Genomic DNA, 19,695 nt, shown 5'->3' with positions numbered 1-19,695 from the left:
AAAGTCAGATGTGCGTAAATTTAGAATTCTAAAGGAAAAAGTGAACTGTGAGATGTAAATTTAGAATTCTAAGAATAAAGTCTGAATTGTGAATTGTAAATTTAGAATTCTGAGGGGAAAAAGAGCCAAAGTCCCAAATGTGAGATAAAAAGTCACAATTATATTTTATCTTTTTTTTATCCTGTGGCAGAAAAAAAGCTTTCAATGCTTTACTTTTGTCATCAAGGCAAAATGATAATTTTACTTGACTTTCAACAAATTATACTCTGCAACATAATTGCAGTGGGATCGTCCAGTACTGAACGCAACACCTGGAAACTGCGTATGCGCTGAAGTTTTGTTTGGAACACATAAACGTGCATGTAAAGGAAAATGTTTAAGGTGTACAGTACAGTCCAAAAGTTTGGAACCACTAAGATTTTTAATGTTTTTAAAAGAAGTTTCGTCTGCTCACCAAGGCTACATTTATTTAATTAAAAATACAGTAAAAACAGTAATATTGTGAAATATTATTACAATTTAAAATAGCTGTTTTCTATTTGAATATATTTCACAAAGTAATTTATTCCTGTGATCAAAGCTGAATTTTCAGCATCATTACTCCAGTCTTCAGTGTCACATGATCCTTCAGAAATCATTCTGATATGCTGATCTGCTGCTCAAGAAACATTTAATGTGTACAACTTTACAAAATATTTGTGTACAATATTTTTTTCAGGATTATTTGATGCATAGAAAGTTCAAAAGAACAGTGTTTATCTGAAATCTAATCTTTTGTAACATTATAAATGTCTTTACTGCCACTTTTGATTGATTTAATGCATCCTTGCTGAATAAAAGTATTAATTTCTTTCATTTCTTTTCAAAAAAATAAAAATTCTTACTGACCCCAAACTTTTGAACGGTAGTGTATAATGCTACAGAAGCTTTGTATTTCAGATAAATGCTGTTCTTCTGAACTTTCTATTCATCAAGGAATCCTGAAAAAAAAAATACACAACTGTTTTCAACAATGAAAAAAATCATAAATGTTTCTTGAGCAGCAGATCAGCATATTAGAATGATTTCTGAAGGATCATGTGACGATGCTGAAAATTCAGCTTTGCATCACAGGAATAAATTACTTTGTCAAATATTTAAATAGTACACAGTTATTTTAAATTGTAATAATATTTCACAATATTACTGTTTTTTACTGTATTTTTAATTAAATAAATGTAGCCTTGGTGAACAGACGAAACTTCTTTTAAAAACATTAAAAATCTTAGTGGTTCCAAACTTTTGGACTGTACTGTATATAAACAGAACTTTCAGAATTTGAAATCTGATTAATTTGGACTGATGAAAATTAGTGCATGTAAACAAACTGCAGTGTTGCTGTGCAGTTGCTAGTGTTCTGACGGTCTATGGAATTTTACACCTGTTAATACTAGAAGTTTCAGCATATCACTAACACTAAATTATGAGTACTGAGTAATGTCGATGGTTGACTTGGTAAACACAGCTAATAACAGGATGGAAGATGGTCTGGTCTGGTGTCGTGTTGGTGTTGAGGTTGGAGGTGGTGATCAGGGTTTCTTGTCTTCTGCCCCTCCAGAGAGATTCATCAGACTACTGCCAGCTGTGATCTACACACACAAACACACGGTGGTTCAGTTGAACATTTAAAGAAATTTCCTGCTTAATCGGTCTACGTTAACACAACAACAAAGTACAAAAAAAATGGAAAAGTTTTTTTCTTTGTACAGACGACAACATTATCAAAACGATCCCATTCACACGGATCCGTGAAAATGTCTAAATCGCTGTATTCTGCTGCCAGGCCAGTAGATGGCGATGTCACTTTGTGAAGAAACACTACACGCCTACAGACTGAACGTGTCACATGATGTCACCGTTTTCACATTTTTTTGTAGTTTTACATGGACGCGATAATGCAATTGTTTGAATTTTGAAACCCATTTTCAAAAGTTTGCATTTTCAGGCCCCCAAAACGCTGTTGTCATGTAAATGCATAAATATTTTCAGTTTTAAGTTGAAAATGGTGTCGTGTAAACAACCCCTCAATATATATATATATATAATCCTGTGCACAGTATGTGAATATTCTGTATGCAAAACATGATTAAATTGGTTAAAATTATAATCTTAATAAAAAATGTATTAATAATATTGATACCTTTATTATTGTTAATTTAATACATGGAGACCATTTCAAAAAGTACCAATTTTTAGATAATACCTTGATGGTAAAACTGTGGCATTTGCACCTTACAATAACATTTAAAGTAACTCAGTGTTATTATCTGATACCACAGATTTTAAGGCTATAATCAGTGATATTTTTAGACATGACATTACCATGCAGATGATCCACCTGTAAAAGAGGAAACGAGACACAGGGTGTCAGCTGAAGGTAATTATGGTGTGTAGTTTGTGTGTGTGAGAGTGTGTGTGTTTCACCTCAGCTTCTGCTGCCGTGTTGTGTCGCATTTCTGACTCAACGCCGTCTTCCATCTCACACGCCATGTTGGTGTCCATCATAGCATCGTCCTGCTTACACACGAGCACAAGTTCATGACAACAGGTCAGTGTGAAACAAACGTGTGTGTGTGTCCTCACCTGCACCCACGAGTGTTCCAGCACCTCGTCAGCCGTGTAACGAGCACCAACATTCACTTGCAGCATCTTACCAATTAAATCCTGCAAAAGACATTTAACCAATCAGCTGCTTCGACTGACCTCATGTAACTCCAATCAGACAATCAGCTCCAGAATGACACATTTATCCCGTCTGCGATTAAGAGGCACCTGCTCAACCTGTTCAGCAGCAGCTAAACCTACTTCAGTAGATATCTCGGGTAGTTATTAAGGCTGGGCATTGACGCATTTCATGATCTGATTCGATTTCAATTCACAAACTCGAATTCAGACTTGTGGAAAATCTATGAAAGCCCGTATGAAAATCAAGCTATGCCAAATCTTAATCGTGACATGAAAATTAATCATTTTAACTGTCCTAATTATGACATAATTAAAATTGACAAAATGTTGAAATTATGATATACTAAATAAAAATTGACAAAAAGTCAGAATTATGGTATACTAATTTAATATGACAATGTCGAAATTATGACACTAAAATTGACAGTTAAAATTTTGATAAACTTAATTAAAATGATGACATACTAAATCAAAATTGACAAAATGTTGAAATGATGACACTAAATTAAATTGACAAAAAAAATCTAAATTATGAAAGTCGAAATTATGATAAAGTAAATGACAAAACGACACTGACATACTTAATAAAAACTGACAAAAAGTCAAAATTATGACAAAAAATCTAAATTATGATAAACTAAATAAAATTATGATGTACTAAATAAAAATTATGACATACTAAATTAAATTGACAAAAAAAATCAAAATTATGAAAGTCGAAATTATGATAAAGTAAATTAAAATGATGACAATCAAAATTATGACAAAATGTTGAAATGTTAACACAAAGACGAAATTATGATACTAAATTAAAATTGACAAAAAGTAAAAATTATGACATAAAATAAAAATTATGACAAAATGTTGAAATTATGATACTAAATTAAAATGATGTGAGTCGAAATTGATAAACAATTAAAATGATGACAATCAAAATTATGACAAAATGTGGAAATTATAAGAAAAAAAAATTAAATTATGACATTAAATAAAAATAATGACAAAAACGACAAATAAAAATTGAGAAAGTTGAAATTATGACAAAAAAATCTAAATTATGATAAACTCAATAAAAATGATGACATACTAAATCAAAATCATGACAAAATGTTAAAATTATGACATACTAAATTAAAATTGACAAAAAGTCAAAATTATGACACTAATTCATAATTTAAAAATGTGAAATTATAGCGTACTAAATAGAGATTTATATTTCAGAATTGAGATTATGAGATAAAATGTCATAATTATGATTTACAAAAGCATGATTTTTTATGTCTTATGTAGCAGAAACGGCTTTCACACATCAATATCTCGTCCCGCGCCGCACTCGTTCGAAGAGCAGGACCTACAGCAGTAAAAGTGAGTGTTGCATTAATGTTCCTGTGGCTGTTTATTGCGAACCTTAGCAGTGGCGCTGATGTTGTCCCAGTACGGGGAGGGAAACTCCAGTCGGCCCAGTAAGATCTGCTCGAACAGCTCCTCCTGCTGGTTCCTCTCGCTGCGGAACGGAGGAAACCCGCACAGCAGGATATACGTGATCACACCCGCCGCCCAGATGTCCACCTTCAGCCCGTACCTGAGACACACACATGCAGACATTAGTGTCATCACTAACCCTAAAATTTACATAAACCCCGCCCCTGAGAACACACAACAAAGGGGGCGGGGCCATGTTGGGCTGCTTTAGAGAAGAGGAAGAGTTGTTGTAGTCGAGTGTTGTTGTCATGCCGTCATTTTACACCGGACTGCTTCACAAACGAGGGTCAATTCAACACAAAAGATGAACATGACGGCACATGCTAGTGGATGAGTTGAATCAACTCCACAGCAACTACATCAATTTATCCACTAACCATTCAGAAACGTCTAAAAGTTGTAACTTCTTCCTGAGTCTCTCCATCAGTGTCGACTCCGGTTTGAACAATGTAAGGCTGAACACTTTCCTCATTTTTGCTGCGTGAGATTCTCCTGCTTTGTTGTTGTCGAGCTGTTAAAGCTCCGCCCTCTTCTGGAGCAGCAGCTCATTTGCATTTAAAGGAACACACACTAAAATGGGGTGTTTTTGCTCACACCCAAATAGAGGCAAATTTGACAAGCTATAATAAATGATCTGTGGGGGATTTTGAGCTGAAACTTCACACACACATTCTGGAGACACCAGAGACTGATATTACATCTTGTGAAAGGGGCATTATAGGTCCACTTTAAGCATAAACACTTTTTTCAATTTGCAGTGTAGAAATGCGTGCATCAAATAGCTTTACCCGCTCTCTGCGATGATCTCCGGGGCAACGTAAGTGGGCGTCCCGCAGACGGTGTACAGCGGCCCCTCCACCACCGTAGCCAGACCGAAATCGCCCAGCTTCAGAGACTTGGTCCCGTCCGGATACTCGCACACCTACAGCACAAACAGACGTGTGTTCAAACACTGTATATGTGCGTGTGTGAGCTGTAAGATGTGTGTGTGTGTGTGTTTGTGTACCAGCAGGTTCTCAGGTTTAATGTCTCTGTGTACGATGTTCATGCGGTGCAGGTATCGCAGAGCGCCGGTCAGGTTGAACAGCATGGCGCTGGCGTCCCGCTCCGTGTACTTTGTGGAGGAAGTGATGGCATCGAACAGGTCACCGCCCTGCCAAAACCACACACAACATTAAAGAGATAGTTCACCCAAAAAATGAAAATTCTGTCATCATTTACTTTGGTTGAACACAAAAGAAGATATTTTGAAGAATGTTGGTAACCAAACATTTTTTGGTCTTCATTGACTTCCATAGTATTTTTTTTATTTTTTTATATGGAAGTCAATGGGGGCCGGCAACTATTTGATTACCAACATTCTTCAAAATATCTTCTTTCCTATTCAACAGAGCTTCATACAGGTTTAGATTAACTTGATTGTAAGTAAATAATTAAAGGTCCTCAAGCCGAGACTCGAACTCTGGTTGCCCGAAGTGTAACGACGCTATATGTCGGTGCTGCCCACGAGGCTATCGGAACAGACAGAATTTTCATTTTTGGGTGAACTATCCCTTTAAGTAAGGAATAATTGATTCCAATCTGTTGAATTATTCGAAAATAATGAACACCCAAGGTGGTAATGTGGCCACTGCACGAAGCAGCGTCAATTATGGTTATCACACCTCAAGACATTGTTGGGATTGTTCAAGTTTTTGTCCTTAAAATGCTCTTGTGTGTAGGACTAATTTATTACATCTCATCCCATGGCTCCGTTGCTAATTCAAAAAATCATTTCAGAGCTCGTAATGGGCTTGAGCCTTGATAGCAGACTAAACAGTTATTATTAAAGCAGTTATTAGAAAGAGAGAGTTACCATGAGTCTGTGCACCTCTCAACAGTGTTCGGCAGCAGTGTCTCTACTAATAGCGAAACTGTAAGTTTATCTGCTTCAAGAACAGCGACATTGTGATCTCGCTAGTAAGAAATGTCATATAGCTTTTATATAGCTAAACTATTTTACTGATAAAATTATCAGAGCCAGCGCTGACAACACGTTTCTGTGCGAGTGTGTGTCCGTACTGTACGTTGGAGCGGAGAAAGAGAGTATGTGCTTTCCATATGATAAAACATAATTTTGTGGCAAAAAATTTTGTTTTTTTCTTATTGTTTGCTATATTTATTTGCTCAGTCAGTGTCGTTGTGGGTTTTGGTATAAACCAATATAACTTTGAAATAACTGAAATCATTTGGCAAAGTGATATGGACATGTAATGCAGTCAAGACATGCCTGGAACTACTTTAGCCGTTTCCCTGATAATAATCGCACCTTAGAACGTTCGTCAGCCAATCAGATTCAAGCAATCAACAGCCCGTAGTATACATATGCATTAATTAATTGCCAAAGCATTTTTCGGCAATCATGTGACTGACTGCATGCTCCTCCTCCAATCCGATGTGTTTTTTATCACTGAGGTGACATGCAAGTTTACATTTTTTTACAGACATCCACATAAGAAACAATTACCGTGTGAATTAAGTACTATATCCTGTGTGCAGCTGACTGACCTTTACCAGCTCCATGACCAAATACAGCTCAGTGGGCGTGTCCAGCTCCTCAATTAGCATAATGATGCTGGGGTGGTGAACCCTGCGCAGTATCGCCACCTCGTTGGCTATCAGGTGCTCCTGTCAACACCAGTCAACCAATCAGAATCTCTGCTGTGGATTTTCACAGTTGTGTACTGAGTGAACATGAAAAATGTTTGCCAGTAATCTGTGCGTCAGTTAAACGGAAACTAGAGAAAAATGATGTTCTTCCTCAGTATTTTTGTCGTGTTCCAATAGAAACATCTAAACATTCTTAAATCGGGATGCATTTAGTTCAGAAACAAAATGAGTTAAGACCTTAAATCTTAAGAGCCATTTTACTATTTGAGAACTTTAAGTGCTGTTTTGTGGTCCGAGAAGATACAACACAATGAAAACGTACCTTTCCGCTGCATTTGGCCTTGTCTATGATCTTCAGCGCATACTCCTGTCCTGTAGACCTGACATAAACACAAATGACATGAGATCTACACCAGGAACAGCTAATAAATAAATCAGTTTTCTATAGTGTGTGTGTGTGTTGTATGAGTTTCTTTGTTCTGTTGAAGACAAAAGAAGATATTTTGAAGAATGTTGGTAACCAAACAGATTTTGGTCTCCTTTGACTTCCATAGTATTTTTTTTTTTCATATGGAAGTCAGTGGGGACCAGCAACTGTTTGATTACCAACATTCTTCAAAATATCTTCTTTTCCGTTCAATAGGCGGGATCGGGAAAGGTCCACGAGCTGAGACTCGAACTCGGGTCGCCCGAAGTGTAACGGTGCTGCCCACTAGGCTATCGGCACTGACAGAATGTTCATTTTTGGGTGAACTATCCCTTTAAGTAAGGAATAATTGACTCCGATCTGTTGAATTATTAAAAAATAATGCACATCCAAGGTGGTAATGTGGCCACTGCACTAGTGATTATTCCGCTTATACTACGGTTACCACACTTCAAGACATTGTTCAGATGTCGTATTTCAAGACATTTGTCAGGTACCTCTCCATACACTCTCGGACAACAGCAAAGTTTCCATCTCCGATGACTTTTCCCACTTTGTACTTCTCCGTGATGACAGACGACTGAACATCATTGCCGTTCACTGCAGAGAGAGAGTGTGCGAAAAATCACAAAGCATCAATAGCCAATCAGAACACACGTGGTGTTTAATATGCAGTTATGTGGCATTTTGGACCAAAAAGATTCCACTCTGGGCGGAGCTGTGTGTTTGTTTTACCCTCCGGACTGATCTCTTCTTCATCATTGAGGTCTCTAGAGGGTGTCGGGGACAGAGACGCCTCATGAACGGACGTCTGAGGAAGAGAGATGGTGTCAAACAAACATCTAGAGGAGCGTGTTCAGCCACATGAACGTTTTCAGTCACACACTCACTTTACGGCTGCGTTGAGTCCCGGGGCTGCCTGAAGACTTCGATGACCTCACTGGCGGAGACTCGCTTCTCGGAGCCTCATTGGCTGAAAAACCACGAGAAGAATTTCCATCAAAACTCATGAATAACCAGTGGACTTTAATGTGTGTGTGTGTGTGTGTGTGTGTGTGTGTGTGTGTGTGTGTGTGTGTTTGTGTATATGTTGTACCAGATACGGGTGATTTGGAGCGCGGGACGCCGGGGCTTTTGGGTCCTGCTGTCTTTGGAGGGACTGATGGTCTTGATTTCTTGCACTCTGAGAAACAGAAACAGAAACAGACAATCAAATAGAAGTGAAGAAGTCTGTCTGTCTCTCATATATGCTGTAAATCCGTCTCACCGTTAACGAACGCGGCCGCGGCGGCCTTCCCCGCGTGTCCAATGGCAGCGTCGTCCTGAGCGTAACGAAACTTCTCCAAACCGCACGCGATGAAAACATCATCATCACCGAAAAAATCCTGCAGACTCGTCAACTACAGAGAGAGAGATTCACTTTCAGTTTGAATAACTGGTTATTCAGTTCAAACTGTTGGATTGGACCACATGGGCCAGCCTTCAATGAGCCTTGGCCGCCTATGACCCTGTCGCCCTTCGAGCACTTTTGATTAGGGCTGGGTAAAAAATATTTATTTCTCGATTTTCATCGATTCTCATTTTTACGAACCGATATCGATTCTTAAATCCCAGGAATCGATTAGTCTAGTCTGTTTTCAGCTGATGAATGAGCAGAATATGTAGCTCCTCCCATTCAATAAATCGCATTAATCTTTGTTACTTTTGATATGAAGCAAAGTCTCAGATTTCAAATGACGTCCATCTTATTATGAGATTCAGAAAATAAATACGGTTTTGGCGCTGTTTAATGTGGCGTGACGGATCGCTTTAGCGCCTCAGTTAAAGAGAAGCATGTGATCATCCTCTCCTCCGCTTTAATACCAGTTACAGCGAAATAAACATGAACATCTGAAGGTATGTTAAAATATACAGTACAACTTACTGAAATCCGTATCATGTCTCGTGTAATCGCTCAATCAGTGCTTCAACCTCAATAAAACAGCTTCAATGTCACGTGACGTCACATTTACCTCAGAAAAACACATTCAGTGACCATAAACTCATTAGTCAGCTAGAAAAGTGAACTCTAGAAAGCAGCATTCTGATAAATATAGCTATGCACCGTTACATATTCATTTTAATTTTTAATGTTCTTCAATATTTAATGCATGTTTGAATAAATCAGTTACGACAGCCACGATTTAAATGTTTATATTAAAAAAAAAACGAATTGGAGAAATATGAAATATGATTATGTAATTCTAAAATGTGTTTATTTATAATAAAAACATCATTGTATTTCAAGTGTTTGTATATAAATGAGTTAATTTAACCTTCAGTATTATTATAGTAGCACCAGCTGACTCTCATGTGTAGTTTACAGCATTAGTTCAGAGATTTTTTTTCCTCTAGAAAATTTGCCATGTGCTGAAACTGAAATACTACATCCAAAATAATCAATATCGAATCAAATCTCAAGCATGTGAATAGAAATCGAATCGAATAGTGAAAATTCTGTCAATACCCAGCCCTACTTTTGATAGACACTGACCACTGCAGACCGGGAACACCCCACAAGAGCTGCAGTTCTGGAGATGCTCTGACCCAGTCGTCGAGCCATCACAATTTGGCCCTTGTCAAACTCACTCAAATCCTTATGCTTGACCATTTTTCCTGCTTCTAACACATCAACTTTGAGGACAAAATGATCGGTGTATATATTTATATATATATATATACACACTTCATTTTACTTCTGACGGTAGTTTTGTCACATTTAGCTCAGTGTTTAAAGGAAAACCCCTCGGTCTCTGCAGTGAGAGGCGCGCGGCATACAGATGAACCTCACTGTACTGCTGAGCCCTTCATTGGAGTTCACTCAAGTGAACAGGGGGAAATGCAGGTTACCATAGTAACCAGCCCGCAGCCAGACTCGCTGGTGTGCCAGGAGGAGGCGGAGTCACACACACACACACTATTACCCCATCACGATCAGACAGCAGTGTAATTTGCTGTGAGTATCAGTGCAGAAACAGAGAGACAGACAGGACGTCCTGGAAGATCCACATTACTGTGATTCTAGAGAGACAGACACACTCATCCGGACATGATGAGAGAACGTCTCCCTCTTAAAGTCTCATTTATTATTTATCATCCATCAGCTGTGAATCAGCTGTCATCATTTCTGTAAAAGACGCTTGTGTTCTGAAGCAGAAAGCCGATGGAGTCGTTATTAGGAACTGAAATATCAAGATTCAAGGTTTTTATTCATCGCATACTATACAAAATAGAATCTACTTAGAATGTGAATTAAACATAGAAATAGTAAGATAAAATAAATATAAGAAATAATAATACCCAAAAGTGATTTCTGGAGGGGATATGTGTTGTTTAATTACCCTACAAGTTCGATTAACCATCAAAAAATGAGGAAAATACTTAATATTTTTAAATATGAGGTGAGTAGGAGAGAATGATCATTTCTGGGTGAACTGTCCCTTTAAATATTTTGGCTGATTTGATGATGTTTTCAGCAACCCCAGAGAAACGAAGAGAGTTCAGAGAATGAGGGTATGATGTACTAAAAACTGAAAAGTTTTTTCTTTGTGTTTTTCATGTACAGATGACAATATTCAAATGACTAAAATCGCTGTATTCTGCTGTCAGGCCAGTAGATGGCGATGTCACTTTGTAAAGAAACACTACACGCCTACACTGAACACGTATGTATGACGATTAAGTTGAAATGGAATAAATATCAGATGACAAACAAACTTAAAAAAAACGTTAAAAAATTGAGTAATTGAATAATTAAATATGATTAAAAATTTAAAAAATAAAATATTGCTTTAGCTTTAATTTATTTTTAATTTATAAATTAAAGCTATATAGAAATATATATATAAAAAAAACTACAACAAATAAAAAAAACTAATTAAAATGGAAATGGAAAATATAAAAGTGAATTCAAAAAAATAATATTTATATAATAATATATAGTGCTGTCAAATCGATAAATTGCATCGAACATAAATGTTTGTAAATATGTATGTGTGCATATATATATATATTTACATACATACATACACGCACAGATATATATTTACAAACTTTTGATGCGATTATTCGCGATTAATCGATTTGACAGCATATAATAATTAACCGAACCCACTTTACTGATTTACAGAAGTGTTCGGGCCTTTATGTTTGTGCAAAATAAATGCATTGCTGGCATTAAATGATCTGTGATGTGTATTTGTGCTCGTACCTGTTTGCCGTCCAGCGTGTAGAGTCTCTTCACCACACCTGAGTCCAGTTTGATGGCCTCTGTGATGTCAGCGAGCACCTGGTCAAACGAGTGCGCCGTCTTCTTATTCAGCAGAATCCTCACGGCCTTCCGCGGCTTCACGCCGCTCCGGATCACCGTCACCAGTTTGGGTTTGATAAAGTCTTTAGACTCCCTTGATTCCCCCGCCGCGCGCGGAGGCGCCGGACGCACGGCTCCTCCCACAGGTGCCGCTCCCACACTCGGCCCCGCCCCTGGCCCCACCCCCGCCAGCCGTGAACCCCAGTTAGGGTTGACGTTCTTGGTGTAGTCCACCTTCCTGTAGGGCTCGTTGGAGGCGCACACGTAACTCCCACCTTCAACAGGAAAACAACAGATTTGCTCAGCTAAAATATTTTCGTAAAGTTAGAGTTCAACTGAATATTAGTTGTCACTCCACATGCAGGTAAAATATTTCAACAATAAAATACCAAATAAATAAAATATTTCATCTTTTAGTAAGTGTTTAATTTTGATTGTTTTTATTTTAAAATAATTTCTTTTAATGTTACTTTTTTTTTGTTTTAAATATTTACTTTTTTTATTATTTTTTGTTTTTTTATATTTGTTTTTTTTTTATTATTTCTTATATTTAACATTTTTGTCTTATATTATTATTATTATATTATTTTAATTTAACATTTTTGTTTTATTTTAAAAAAATAAATTTAACATTTGTGTTTTGTTTTAGATTATTATTTTTTATTTTAGATTTTTATTTTTTATTTTTAAATTGTTTATTTAATCTTACATTGTTTTATTGTAAAATTATTTATTTTAAATTTAAAAGGTAGTGTTTTACAATAATTTTCATTTTACATTTTGTTTTATTTAAAATTATTTATTTTAATTTTGCTCTTTTGTTTTATTATAAATTACTTATTTTAATTTTACATTTTTGTTTTATTTAAAAACTATTTAAATTTTACATTTTTGTTTTGTTTTAAACTATATATATATATATATATATATTTAAGTTTTATTTTTAAATTGTTTATTTAATCTCATATTTTCATGTTTTATTATAATTTCTTTTTTATTATTTTTATTATTTTAATTTAACATTTTTTATGCTCCATTTAAAAAAAAAATAATTTTACATTTTTATTTTGTTTAATTTTACAAAAAAATATATTTTATTAAAATATATATTTTTTATGACTTATTGTATAATATTAATGAATTATTATATTAATTTCAGTTCATTATAATTTAATTAATTTATTACTTGTTTAATTAAAAATTTTCACAATCTCATGAACCCCAGTTTCTGGTAAAGAGAGTTGTAATGAAAATTGCTTTATGGTTGCTAGGATTTTCTGTGTGGTTTCTATGGTAACCAAAGCAAAGTTGGACCACCTTCTCCACACCACTTTGACCTGCCAGAGTTCATTCCCTGTTAATTGTATCTGGAAGTGAAACTGCTGATGCAGTGACTGATGATCCTGCTGGTTCATTCACTTATCTAACTGCCCACGATCGCCATGGCAACGTGACCCTAGGGGTCAAATCAGCATCAATACATGCCAGGTGTGAATGTGCACATCTGTCCAAGTCTGTACTTTAATACTATAATCCACAAGCTCACGCCACAGACTGACAGTCCTCATGCGACCAGCGTCTTATTATCAGTCCTAAAATAACCCAAAGCGAGCGGCTAAATCTCTGTTTCTGCTGATTCAAAGACGCGCTGAAGCTCACATAGAGTTTCTCAAGCTCAAAGACTCCAGATGTCACAGTTAAACTCCTTTAATTCACCTACACAATCTTTCTGAAAGAGTCTCTTCTGCTCAGCAAGACGTTTATTTAATCAAAAATACAGTAAAAATTGTGAAATATTTTTACAATGTAAAACCACTGTTTTCTATGTGAATATATAGTAAAGTGTAATTTATTTCTGTGATCAAAGCTGAATTTTCAGCATCATTACTCCAGTGTTCAGTGTCACATGATCCTTCAGAAATCATTCTGATATGATGATTTTCAGAAATTGCTTACTGCACCTTTAATTTCTTGTTTTTTTTTTTAATCTTACCCTAAACTTTTGAACGGTTTGAATGTGAAGCAGCACAACTGTTTTCAACATTGATAATAATAATAAATGTTTCTTGAGCATCAAATCATCATATCAGAATGATTTCTGAAGGATCATGTGACACTGAAGACTGGAGTAATGATGCTGAAAATTCAGCTTTGATCACAGGAATAAATTACACTTTACTATATATTCACATAGAAAACAGATGTTTTAAATTGTAAAAATATTTCATAATAAAATAAATGCAGAAGAGACTTTTAAAAACATTAATAAATCTTAATTATTCCAAACCGATAGTGTATGTTAGACTGTCTGAGCTGCTGAAAGTGGGAGGAGCCTTCGATATATGAATATTCATGATATACTGATACATGCTGATTACAACAGGAGAAACATCTGGTCACACTTTAGTTTAGGGTTCAATTCTCACTAATTAACTAGTTGCTTATTAGCAGAATATTACTAGGATATTGACTGATTATTAGTACTTATGAAGCAGATATTAATGCATGACCATATTCTACATCCCATAATCCTACCCCATTATCCTTACTAACTATTAATAAACAGTAACTAGGAATTTGTTGACGGAAAAGTCGTTAATAGTGAGACTTGGACCCTATCAGCACTGAATACAGAAACATCTCTGAAAAGCCCAACAACTGCTTCAATAGAGACATAAAGCTGCTGGTCCTGAACTGACACCAGATTTGAATGAGCTCGCTAACGCACGTCTATCAGAGTGAACGACATCAGCAGCTCATGCAAATGTCCTGCGTTAACCGCCGTTAAGTGAGCACAAGCTGTAAAGGTTGATGGTATTGATCGTGTGCGGCTGTAATGGAGGCTGTGTTGGGATGAACTCGACTCTCTCTAAAGACGGATCAATCAGACTGAAGCACAGCGACTGTGACGTTGAGTGATCTGAAGTCACTTACATTCACTCTCAGCTTCAGCTTCAGTCATTCAGCTGATTAACAGAAGCGCTCATGAGAAAATACTCACAAAAATATATACTATATTGGGTTTGCATAAGAAATGTGTCTGTTTAAGTGCCATTAAGATGAACTGTGACATCATTTCCATGACAATTCTCATTATTGCAATCAATGTGATTTCAGTTTTGCATGCATTAATTTACAGTAATTTGCAGGAAAGATATGTTAAAACATATTACAATACATAAAATAATAATAAATAATTATATAATATTATTAATTATTAAAAAGAAAAATCTATTTTACACAGTATATATATATATATATAATATAAGCATAACATATAGATATATACGATATTACGTATACGTATATATATTTCAACATTTCACTACACAGTTTTATTATGTATGTAACATATATATATATACATAATGTGCTTATATAGTGTATATATAAATAATATATTCAAAATATGTTAAATGTATATATAATACACACACATATATATATATATATATATATATATATATATATATATATATATATATATATATACACATTACAAATAATATATCGTATATATTATATATGTAATATATTTTAATAAATTATACATACATTATATATTTTATATTCTATATAATGTATATATAATTATATTACAAATATAAAAAATATATAATATAAATATATTATAATAATATATAATATAAATATATATACATAGATATAAAACTACACGTTTTTATTATATATGTGACAAATGAACATTTGTATATATATATATATATATATATATATATATATATATATATATATTAATTAATTAATATTTCAAATATATAATATACACTTATATACACATTACACACAATTAATTATACATACATTATAAAAGTTATATTTTATATATATTTTATATATATATTGTATATAAAATATACAAGTTTTTTATTATATATGTGACAAATGAAGAACCTTGTGCCTATATTGACCATTAAGAGGTTCGAACCTGCAATCTTTCAGCCCTTATATGGTCATAATAACTCAGACTGACCCTTCGTGACCTATACACTAATATTTCCATGAATGTCTGACCTTCCACGAGCTCCTCCAGGCTCGCGATCTTCTTCGTGCCGTCCACGCTGTAGATGTTGCGCACACCTTGCGGCAGGTGCAGGTTGTCCGTGAGCGCGCGGGTCAGTTCGGCCAGCAGCGCGTCCAGTGACCTGAAGCGGTCGTTGGACACCGCGTACACCAGTCCCTTGAAATACCGGTCGCCGTTCCGATAGAACCGAACCTTCTTGGCTCGCTTCTCGGAGCTGAGCGCCTGGAGCGTGCGCGTCCGGTAGAAGCTGCAGTTGGCGCTGTGCGCGGGACTCGGTACCAGACTGCTCGCCCGGGAGCCCTGCTGGGAGCCCGAGCCGCCCGAACCCGCCGCGCGTTTGGAGCGGTGCGCTTTGTCCCGTTCATCAAAGTGCTCGAGCTCGATGCTCCTGCTGAGAGACATGTTTTTTCCCTTCCCTTTAACCGACTTCGCAAAGGTTCCGTTTTTATCCTCCGCTTTTATCGTTAAAGTCCGCTATTGTGATCAGCCCGAGCGGACACGCCGCTCTCCCCGCTGCGCGTTTACCGGGCGCACGGCGCGCGCAGACAGCATCATTTACATGAACACAAAAGCAGCGCTGCGCCCGGCGTTTTTTTCCGCGTTCAACCGCTCGCGGCCATTCGAATAGATGATGGGAAATATTCCAGACGATTCGGCTGGGAAATAAATGACAGCGTCACTCAGTTCGGACGCCAGCTGTTATTATCTGGGTGCAACCCAAAAACCTGGATAAACAGGAAAATCCTGGTCAAACGCGTAATTCCATTGAGACTGTGTTTAAAAAAAAACCCGATCCGCCCTAAAACGAGAGCGGTGTGTGCGGTTTTTAGGCGCGCGCCGCGCTGTAACCGGGCAGCATGGCCGTAGACGGGAGCGCGCAGCCCTTTCCTCCACCTCAGCGCGCGACACCCCGCTGCAGGTGAGCGATCGCGGATGTGGCGCGCGCCTCAGACTCTTCCGCGCGGTCTTAATGCCGTCTGACAGACAGTAAAAGTGGTGATAAAATGTGATGTTTCACATTTCTGTTTTTAAAACATGAAAGTAGACATTAATTTTTATCTTCTTATTTGAGTCACAAATAAACTGCAAGATTGCATCAGAGAGAATGTCTGTTTTTACAATCTGTCCAGTACACTGGAGTTACACTGCTTCCACCAGAGGGCAGCCTAATGTTGTTTACACTTTTCGGCACAACTTTAAGCACATTTTACATTACAATTTAGAGTAATCTGTTATCAGAGGTGACTGTGTCACAGTAATGTCCATATGTCAAAAATATGCAGTTCTAAGATAATACAAATCATGCAGTTAGCTAACATCATGCATTAATTCAGGCAGAAACAAAGCAATTATAACAAGTTGTGATCATAATGATTAGAAAATTTGGCAGAGGTTTGAGAGTTTGCGTCATCTGAAGTCCTCGCAGGAGTTGGAGTCATCCCGAGATAGAGACAGAAAGCAAATGGAAAATAATTATCTTAGCTGCTGTTCATAACATTTTGGATAACTTGGTTGTAAATATGATGGAAATATATAACTGAGTATCATCTGCATAACAGTGGTAACTTATTCCATGTTTTCTAATAATATTACCAAGAGGCAGCATGTATATTGAAAATAGCAGAGGGCCTAACACAGACCCTTGCTGCACTCCATAATTTACTGATAATTTTCTGCAATCACGCAGAATCGAGTCCTCCAATACCTCACACCATACTCTCCCTTCCTGAATCCCACTGAAGAGCTTTTTTGGCATGGCAGTGGAAGGTTTACAATCTCCAGCCCTATGTCAGGAATGGATATTCCTCATTCAACCCATGAAGGAGGCCTGTGGCCTAATTAATGAAGGTGTAACAGAGGCAAGCTAGTACGAGCTGTGTGTGTAAACCTCACTCCCCTAGCCTCATGAGGCGCACAGATGCTAGCGACTGCAGTCCTTTGTGGGTTTTGGGATGTGAGTGTAATGGAAGCAAACACTAGCGACTGACACTATGCCTCAGATGTCAGTTCAAATCTCGCTCAGAGTGGGTTGAGTAGGACGGGACCCAGAAAGTAGAGCTGTGACCCAGATGGGAGTGAGGTTTTGGGGGGGTGAGTGTAATGTAGGCAAGCACTAGCGAATGATGCTAGAGACTGCGGTCTTTCATGTCCTTGTTAGAGTGTCCACCTTCCATGACAGAGACAGTGGTTCAAATCCCGCTCGGAGTGGGTCGAGTAGGACCGGTTATATTTGGGGCTGTGACCCAGATGGGAGTGAAGTTTACGGGGGGTGAGTGTAATGGAAGCAAGCACTAGTGACTTATGCTATGCCGCAGATGCCGGTTTGAATCCCGCTCAGAGTGGGTCGAGTAGGACCAGTTACATTTTGGCCCATGACCCGGATGGGAGTGAGTTTTAGGGGGGTGAGTGTAATGTAGGCAAGCACTAGTGACTGATGCTAGAGACTGCAGTCTTTCGTGTCCTTGTTAGAGTGTCCACCTTCCATGACAGAGACAGTGGTTCAAATCCCACTTGGAGTGGGTCGAGTAGGACTGGTTACATTTGGGGCTGTGACCCAGATGGGAGTGAGTGTAACGAAAGCAAGCACAAGTGACTGATGTTTTGCCGCAGACGCCATTCTGAATCCCGCCCGGAGCGGGTCGAGTAGGACCAACAAATTTGGGGCTGTGACCCTGATGGGAGTGAGGTTTTGGGGGGGTGTAAAACTCGGTCTAGGAGGGTCACTGTCCTGCAGAGTTTAGCTCCAACCCCAATTAAACACACCTGAACCAGCTAATCAAGGTCTAATTAGGCATACTAGAAACTTTCAGGCAGGTGTGTTGAGGTAAGTTGGAGCTAAACTCTGCAGGACAGTGGCCCTCCAGGACTAAGTTTGGACACCCCTGCACTAGAGATTGCAGTCTTTAGCGTTCTTGTTAGCACACCCACCTCCAATGCTGGAGACGCCGGATCAAAACTCATTTGGAGCGGGTCAAGTAGGACTTCAGCGTGTCCTGGATGGGAGTGAGTTTTAGGGAGTGAGTTTAAAGGAAGCAAGCACCAGCGACTGACGCTATGCCGCAAATGCCAGTTCAAATCCTGCTCGGGGCGTGTCAAGTAGGACTGGTTACATTTGGTGCCGTGACCCTGATGGAAGTGAGGTTTAGGGGGGTGAGTGTAACGGAAGCAAGCACTAGTGACTGAGGCTATGACACAGACGCCAGTTTGAATCCCACTCAGAGTGGGTCGAGTAGGACTGGTTACATTTGGGCCCCATGACCTGGATGGGAGTGAGGTTTGTTGGGGGGTGGAGGGGTGTAACAGAGGAATGCACTAGAGCAGGGATGGACAACTCCGGTCCTGGAGGGCCAGTGTCCTGCAGAGTTTATCTCCATCCCTGATAAAAACTGACTTGCCTATAACTTTCTACTAATCCTAAAGACCTTGATTAGCTGGTTCAGGTGTGTTTGATTAGGGTTGGAGTTAAACTCTGCTGGACACTGGCCCTCCAGGACCGGAGTTGTCCATCCCTGCACTAGAGATTACAGACTTTAGCATTCTTGTTAGCACACCCACCTCCGATGCTGGAGACTCCAGTTCAAATCTCGCTTGGAGCGGGTCGAGTAGGACTTAAGCATGTCGCGGATGGGAGTGTAATGGAAGCAAGCACTAGTGACTGACGCTATGACACAGACGCCAGTTTGAATCCCGCTCGGAGGGGGTCGAGTAGGACTGGTTACATTTGGTGCCGTGACCCTGATGGGAGTGAGGTTTAGGGGTGGTGAGTGTAATGGAGGCAAGCACTAGAGACTGGCGTCCTTGTTAGTGCACCCGCCTCCCATGCCGGAGACTCTGTTTTGAATCCCGCTCAGGTTCAGTGGGTGAGTGTACTGGAGGCAAGCACTAGCGACTGATGCTAGAGACTGCAGTCTTTAGTGTCCTTGTTACAGCGCCCTCCTCCCATGCCAGAGATGGTGACTTTAGCGTGACCCGGATGGGAGTGAGGTTCAGCAGGGTGAGTGTAATAGAGGTAAGCACTAT

General features: G+C 38.1%; 1 protein-coding gene across 1 annotated transcript; it reads right to left on the bottom strand.

Annotated features, from left to right (window-relative positions):
• Window positions 1-1,348: 1,348 nt before the first annotated feature.
• On the bottom strand, window positions 1,349-16,334 carry LOC137009019 (serine/threonine-protein kinase DCLK2). The gene is made up of 15 exons (XM_067370885.1): window positions 15,666-16,334; window positions 11,532-11,905; window positions 8,550-8,682; window positions 8,379-8,465; window positions 8,173-8,255; window positions 8,018-8,093; window positions 7,780-7,882; window positions 7,178-7,235; window positions 6,754-6,873; window positions 5,213-5,359; window positions 4,995-5,128; window positions 4,132-4,306; window positions 2,464-2,703; window positions 2,362-2,377; window positions 1,349-1,628 (listed from the first exon to the last, which is right to left on the bottom strand). The coding sequence occupies exons 1-15, from the start codon at window positions 16,075-16,077 to the stop codon at window positions 1,612-1,614; spliced, it is 2,175 nt and encodes a 724-aa protein (XP_067226986.1). The 5' UTR covers window positions 16,078-16,334; the 3' UTR covers window positions 1,349-1,611.
• Window positions 16,335-19,695: the final 3,361 nt, after the last annotated feature.

The sequence above is a fragment of the Chanodichthys erythropterus genome, chromosome 20 (assembly GCF_024489055.1).
Source record: "Chanodichthys erythropterus isolate Z2021 chromosome 20, ASM2448905v1, whole genome shotgun sequence".
Lineage (NCBI taxonomy): Eukaryota > Metazoa > Chordata > Actinopteri > Cypriniformes > Xenocyprididae > Chanodichthys > Chanodichthys erythropterus.
This window is presented reverse-complemented; position numbering and strand designations above follow the sequence as displayed.

What these genes read in the sequence shown, in the direction of transcription:
- LOC137009019 (XM_067370885.1), bottom strand. Translation starts at nt 16,077, where the DNA reads ATGTCTCTCAGCAGGAGCATCGAGCTCGAGCACTTTGATGAACGGGAC. An exon ending in ACACGCTGGACGGCAAACAG is followed by an intron (nt 8,683 to 11,531) that starts GTACGAGCACAA and finishes CTCTCTCTGTAG; the next exon opens with TTGACGAGTCTGCAGGATTT. An exon ending in TGGTCATGGAGCTGGTAAAG is followed by an intron (nt 5,360 to 6,753) that starts GTCAGTCAGCTG and finishes TGGTTTTGGCAG; the next exon opens with GGCGGTGACCTGTTCGATGC.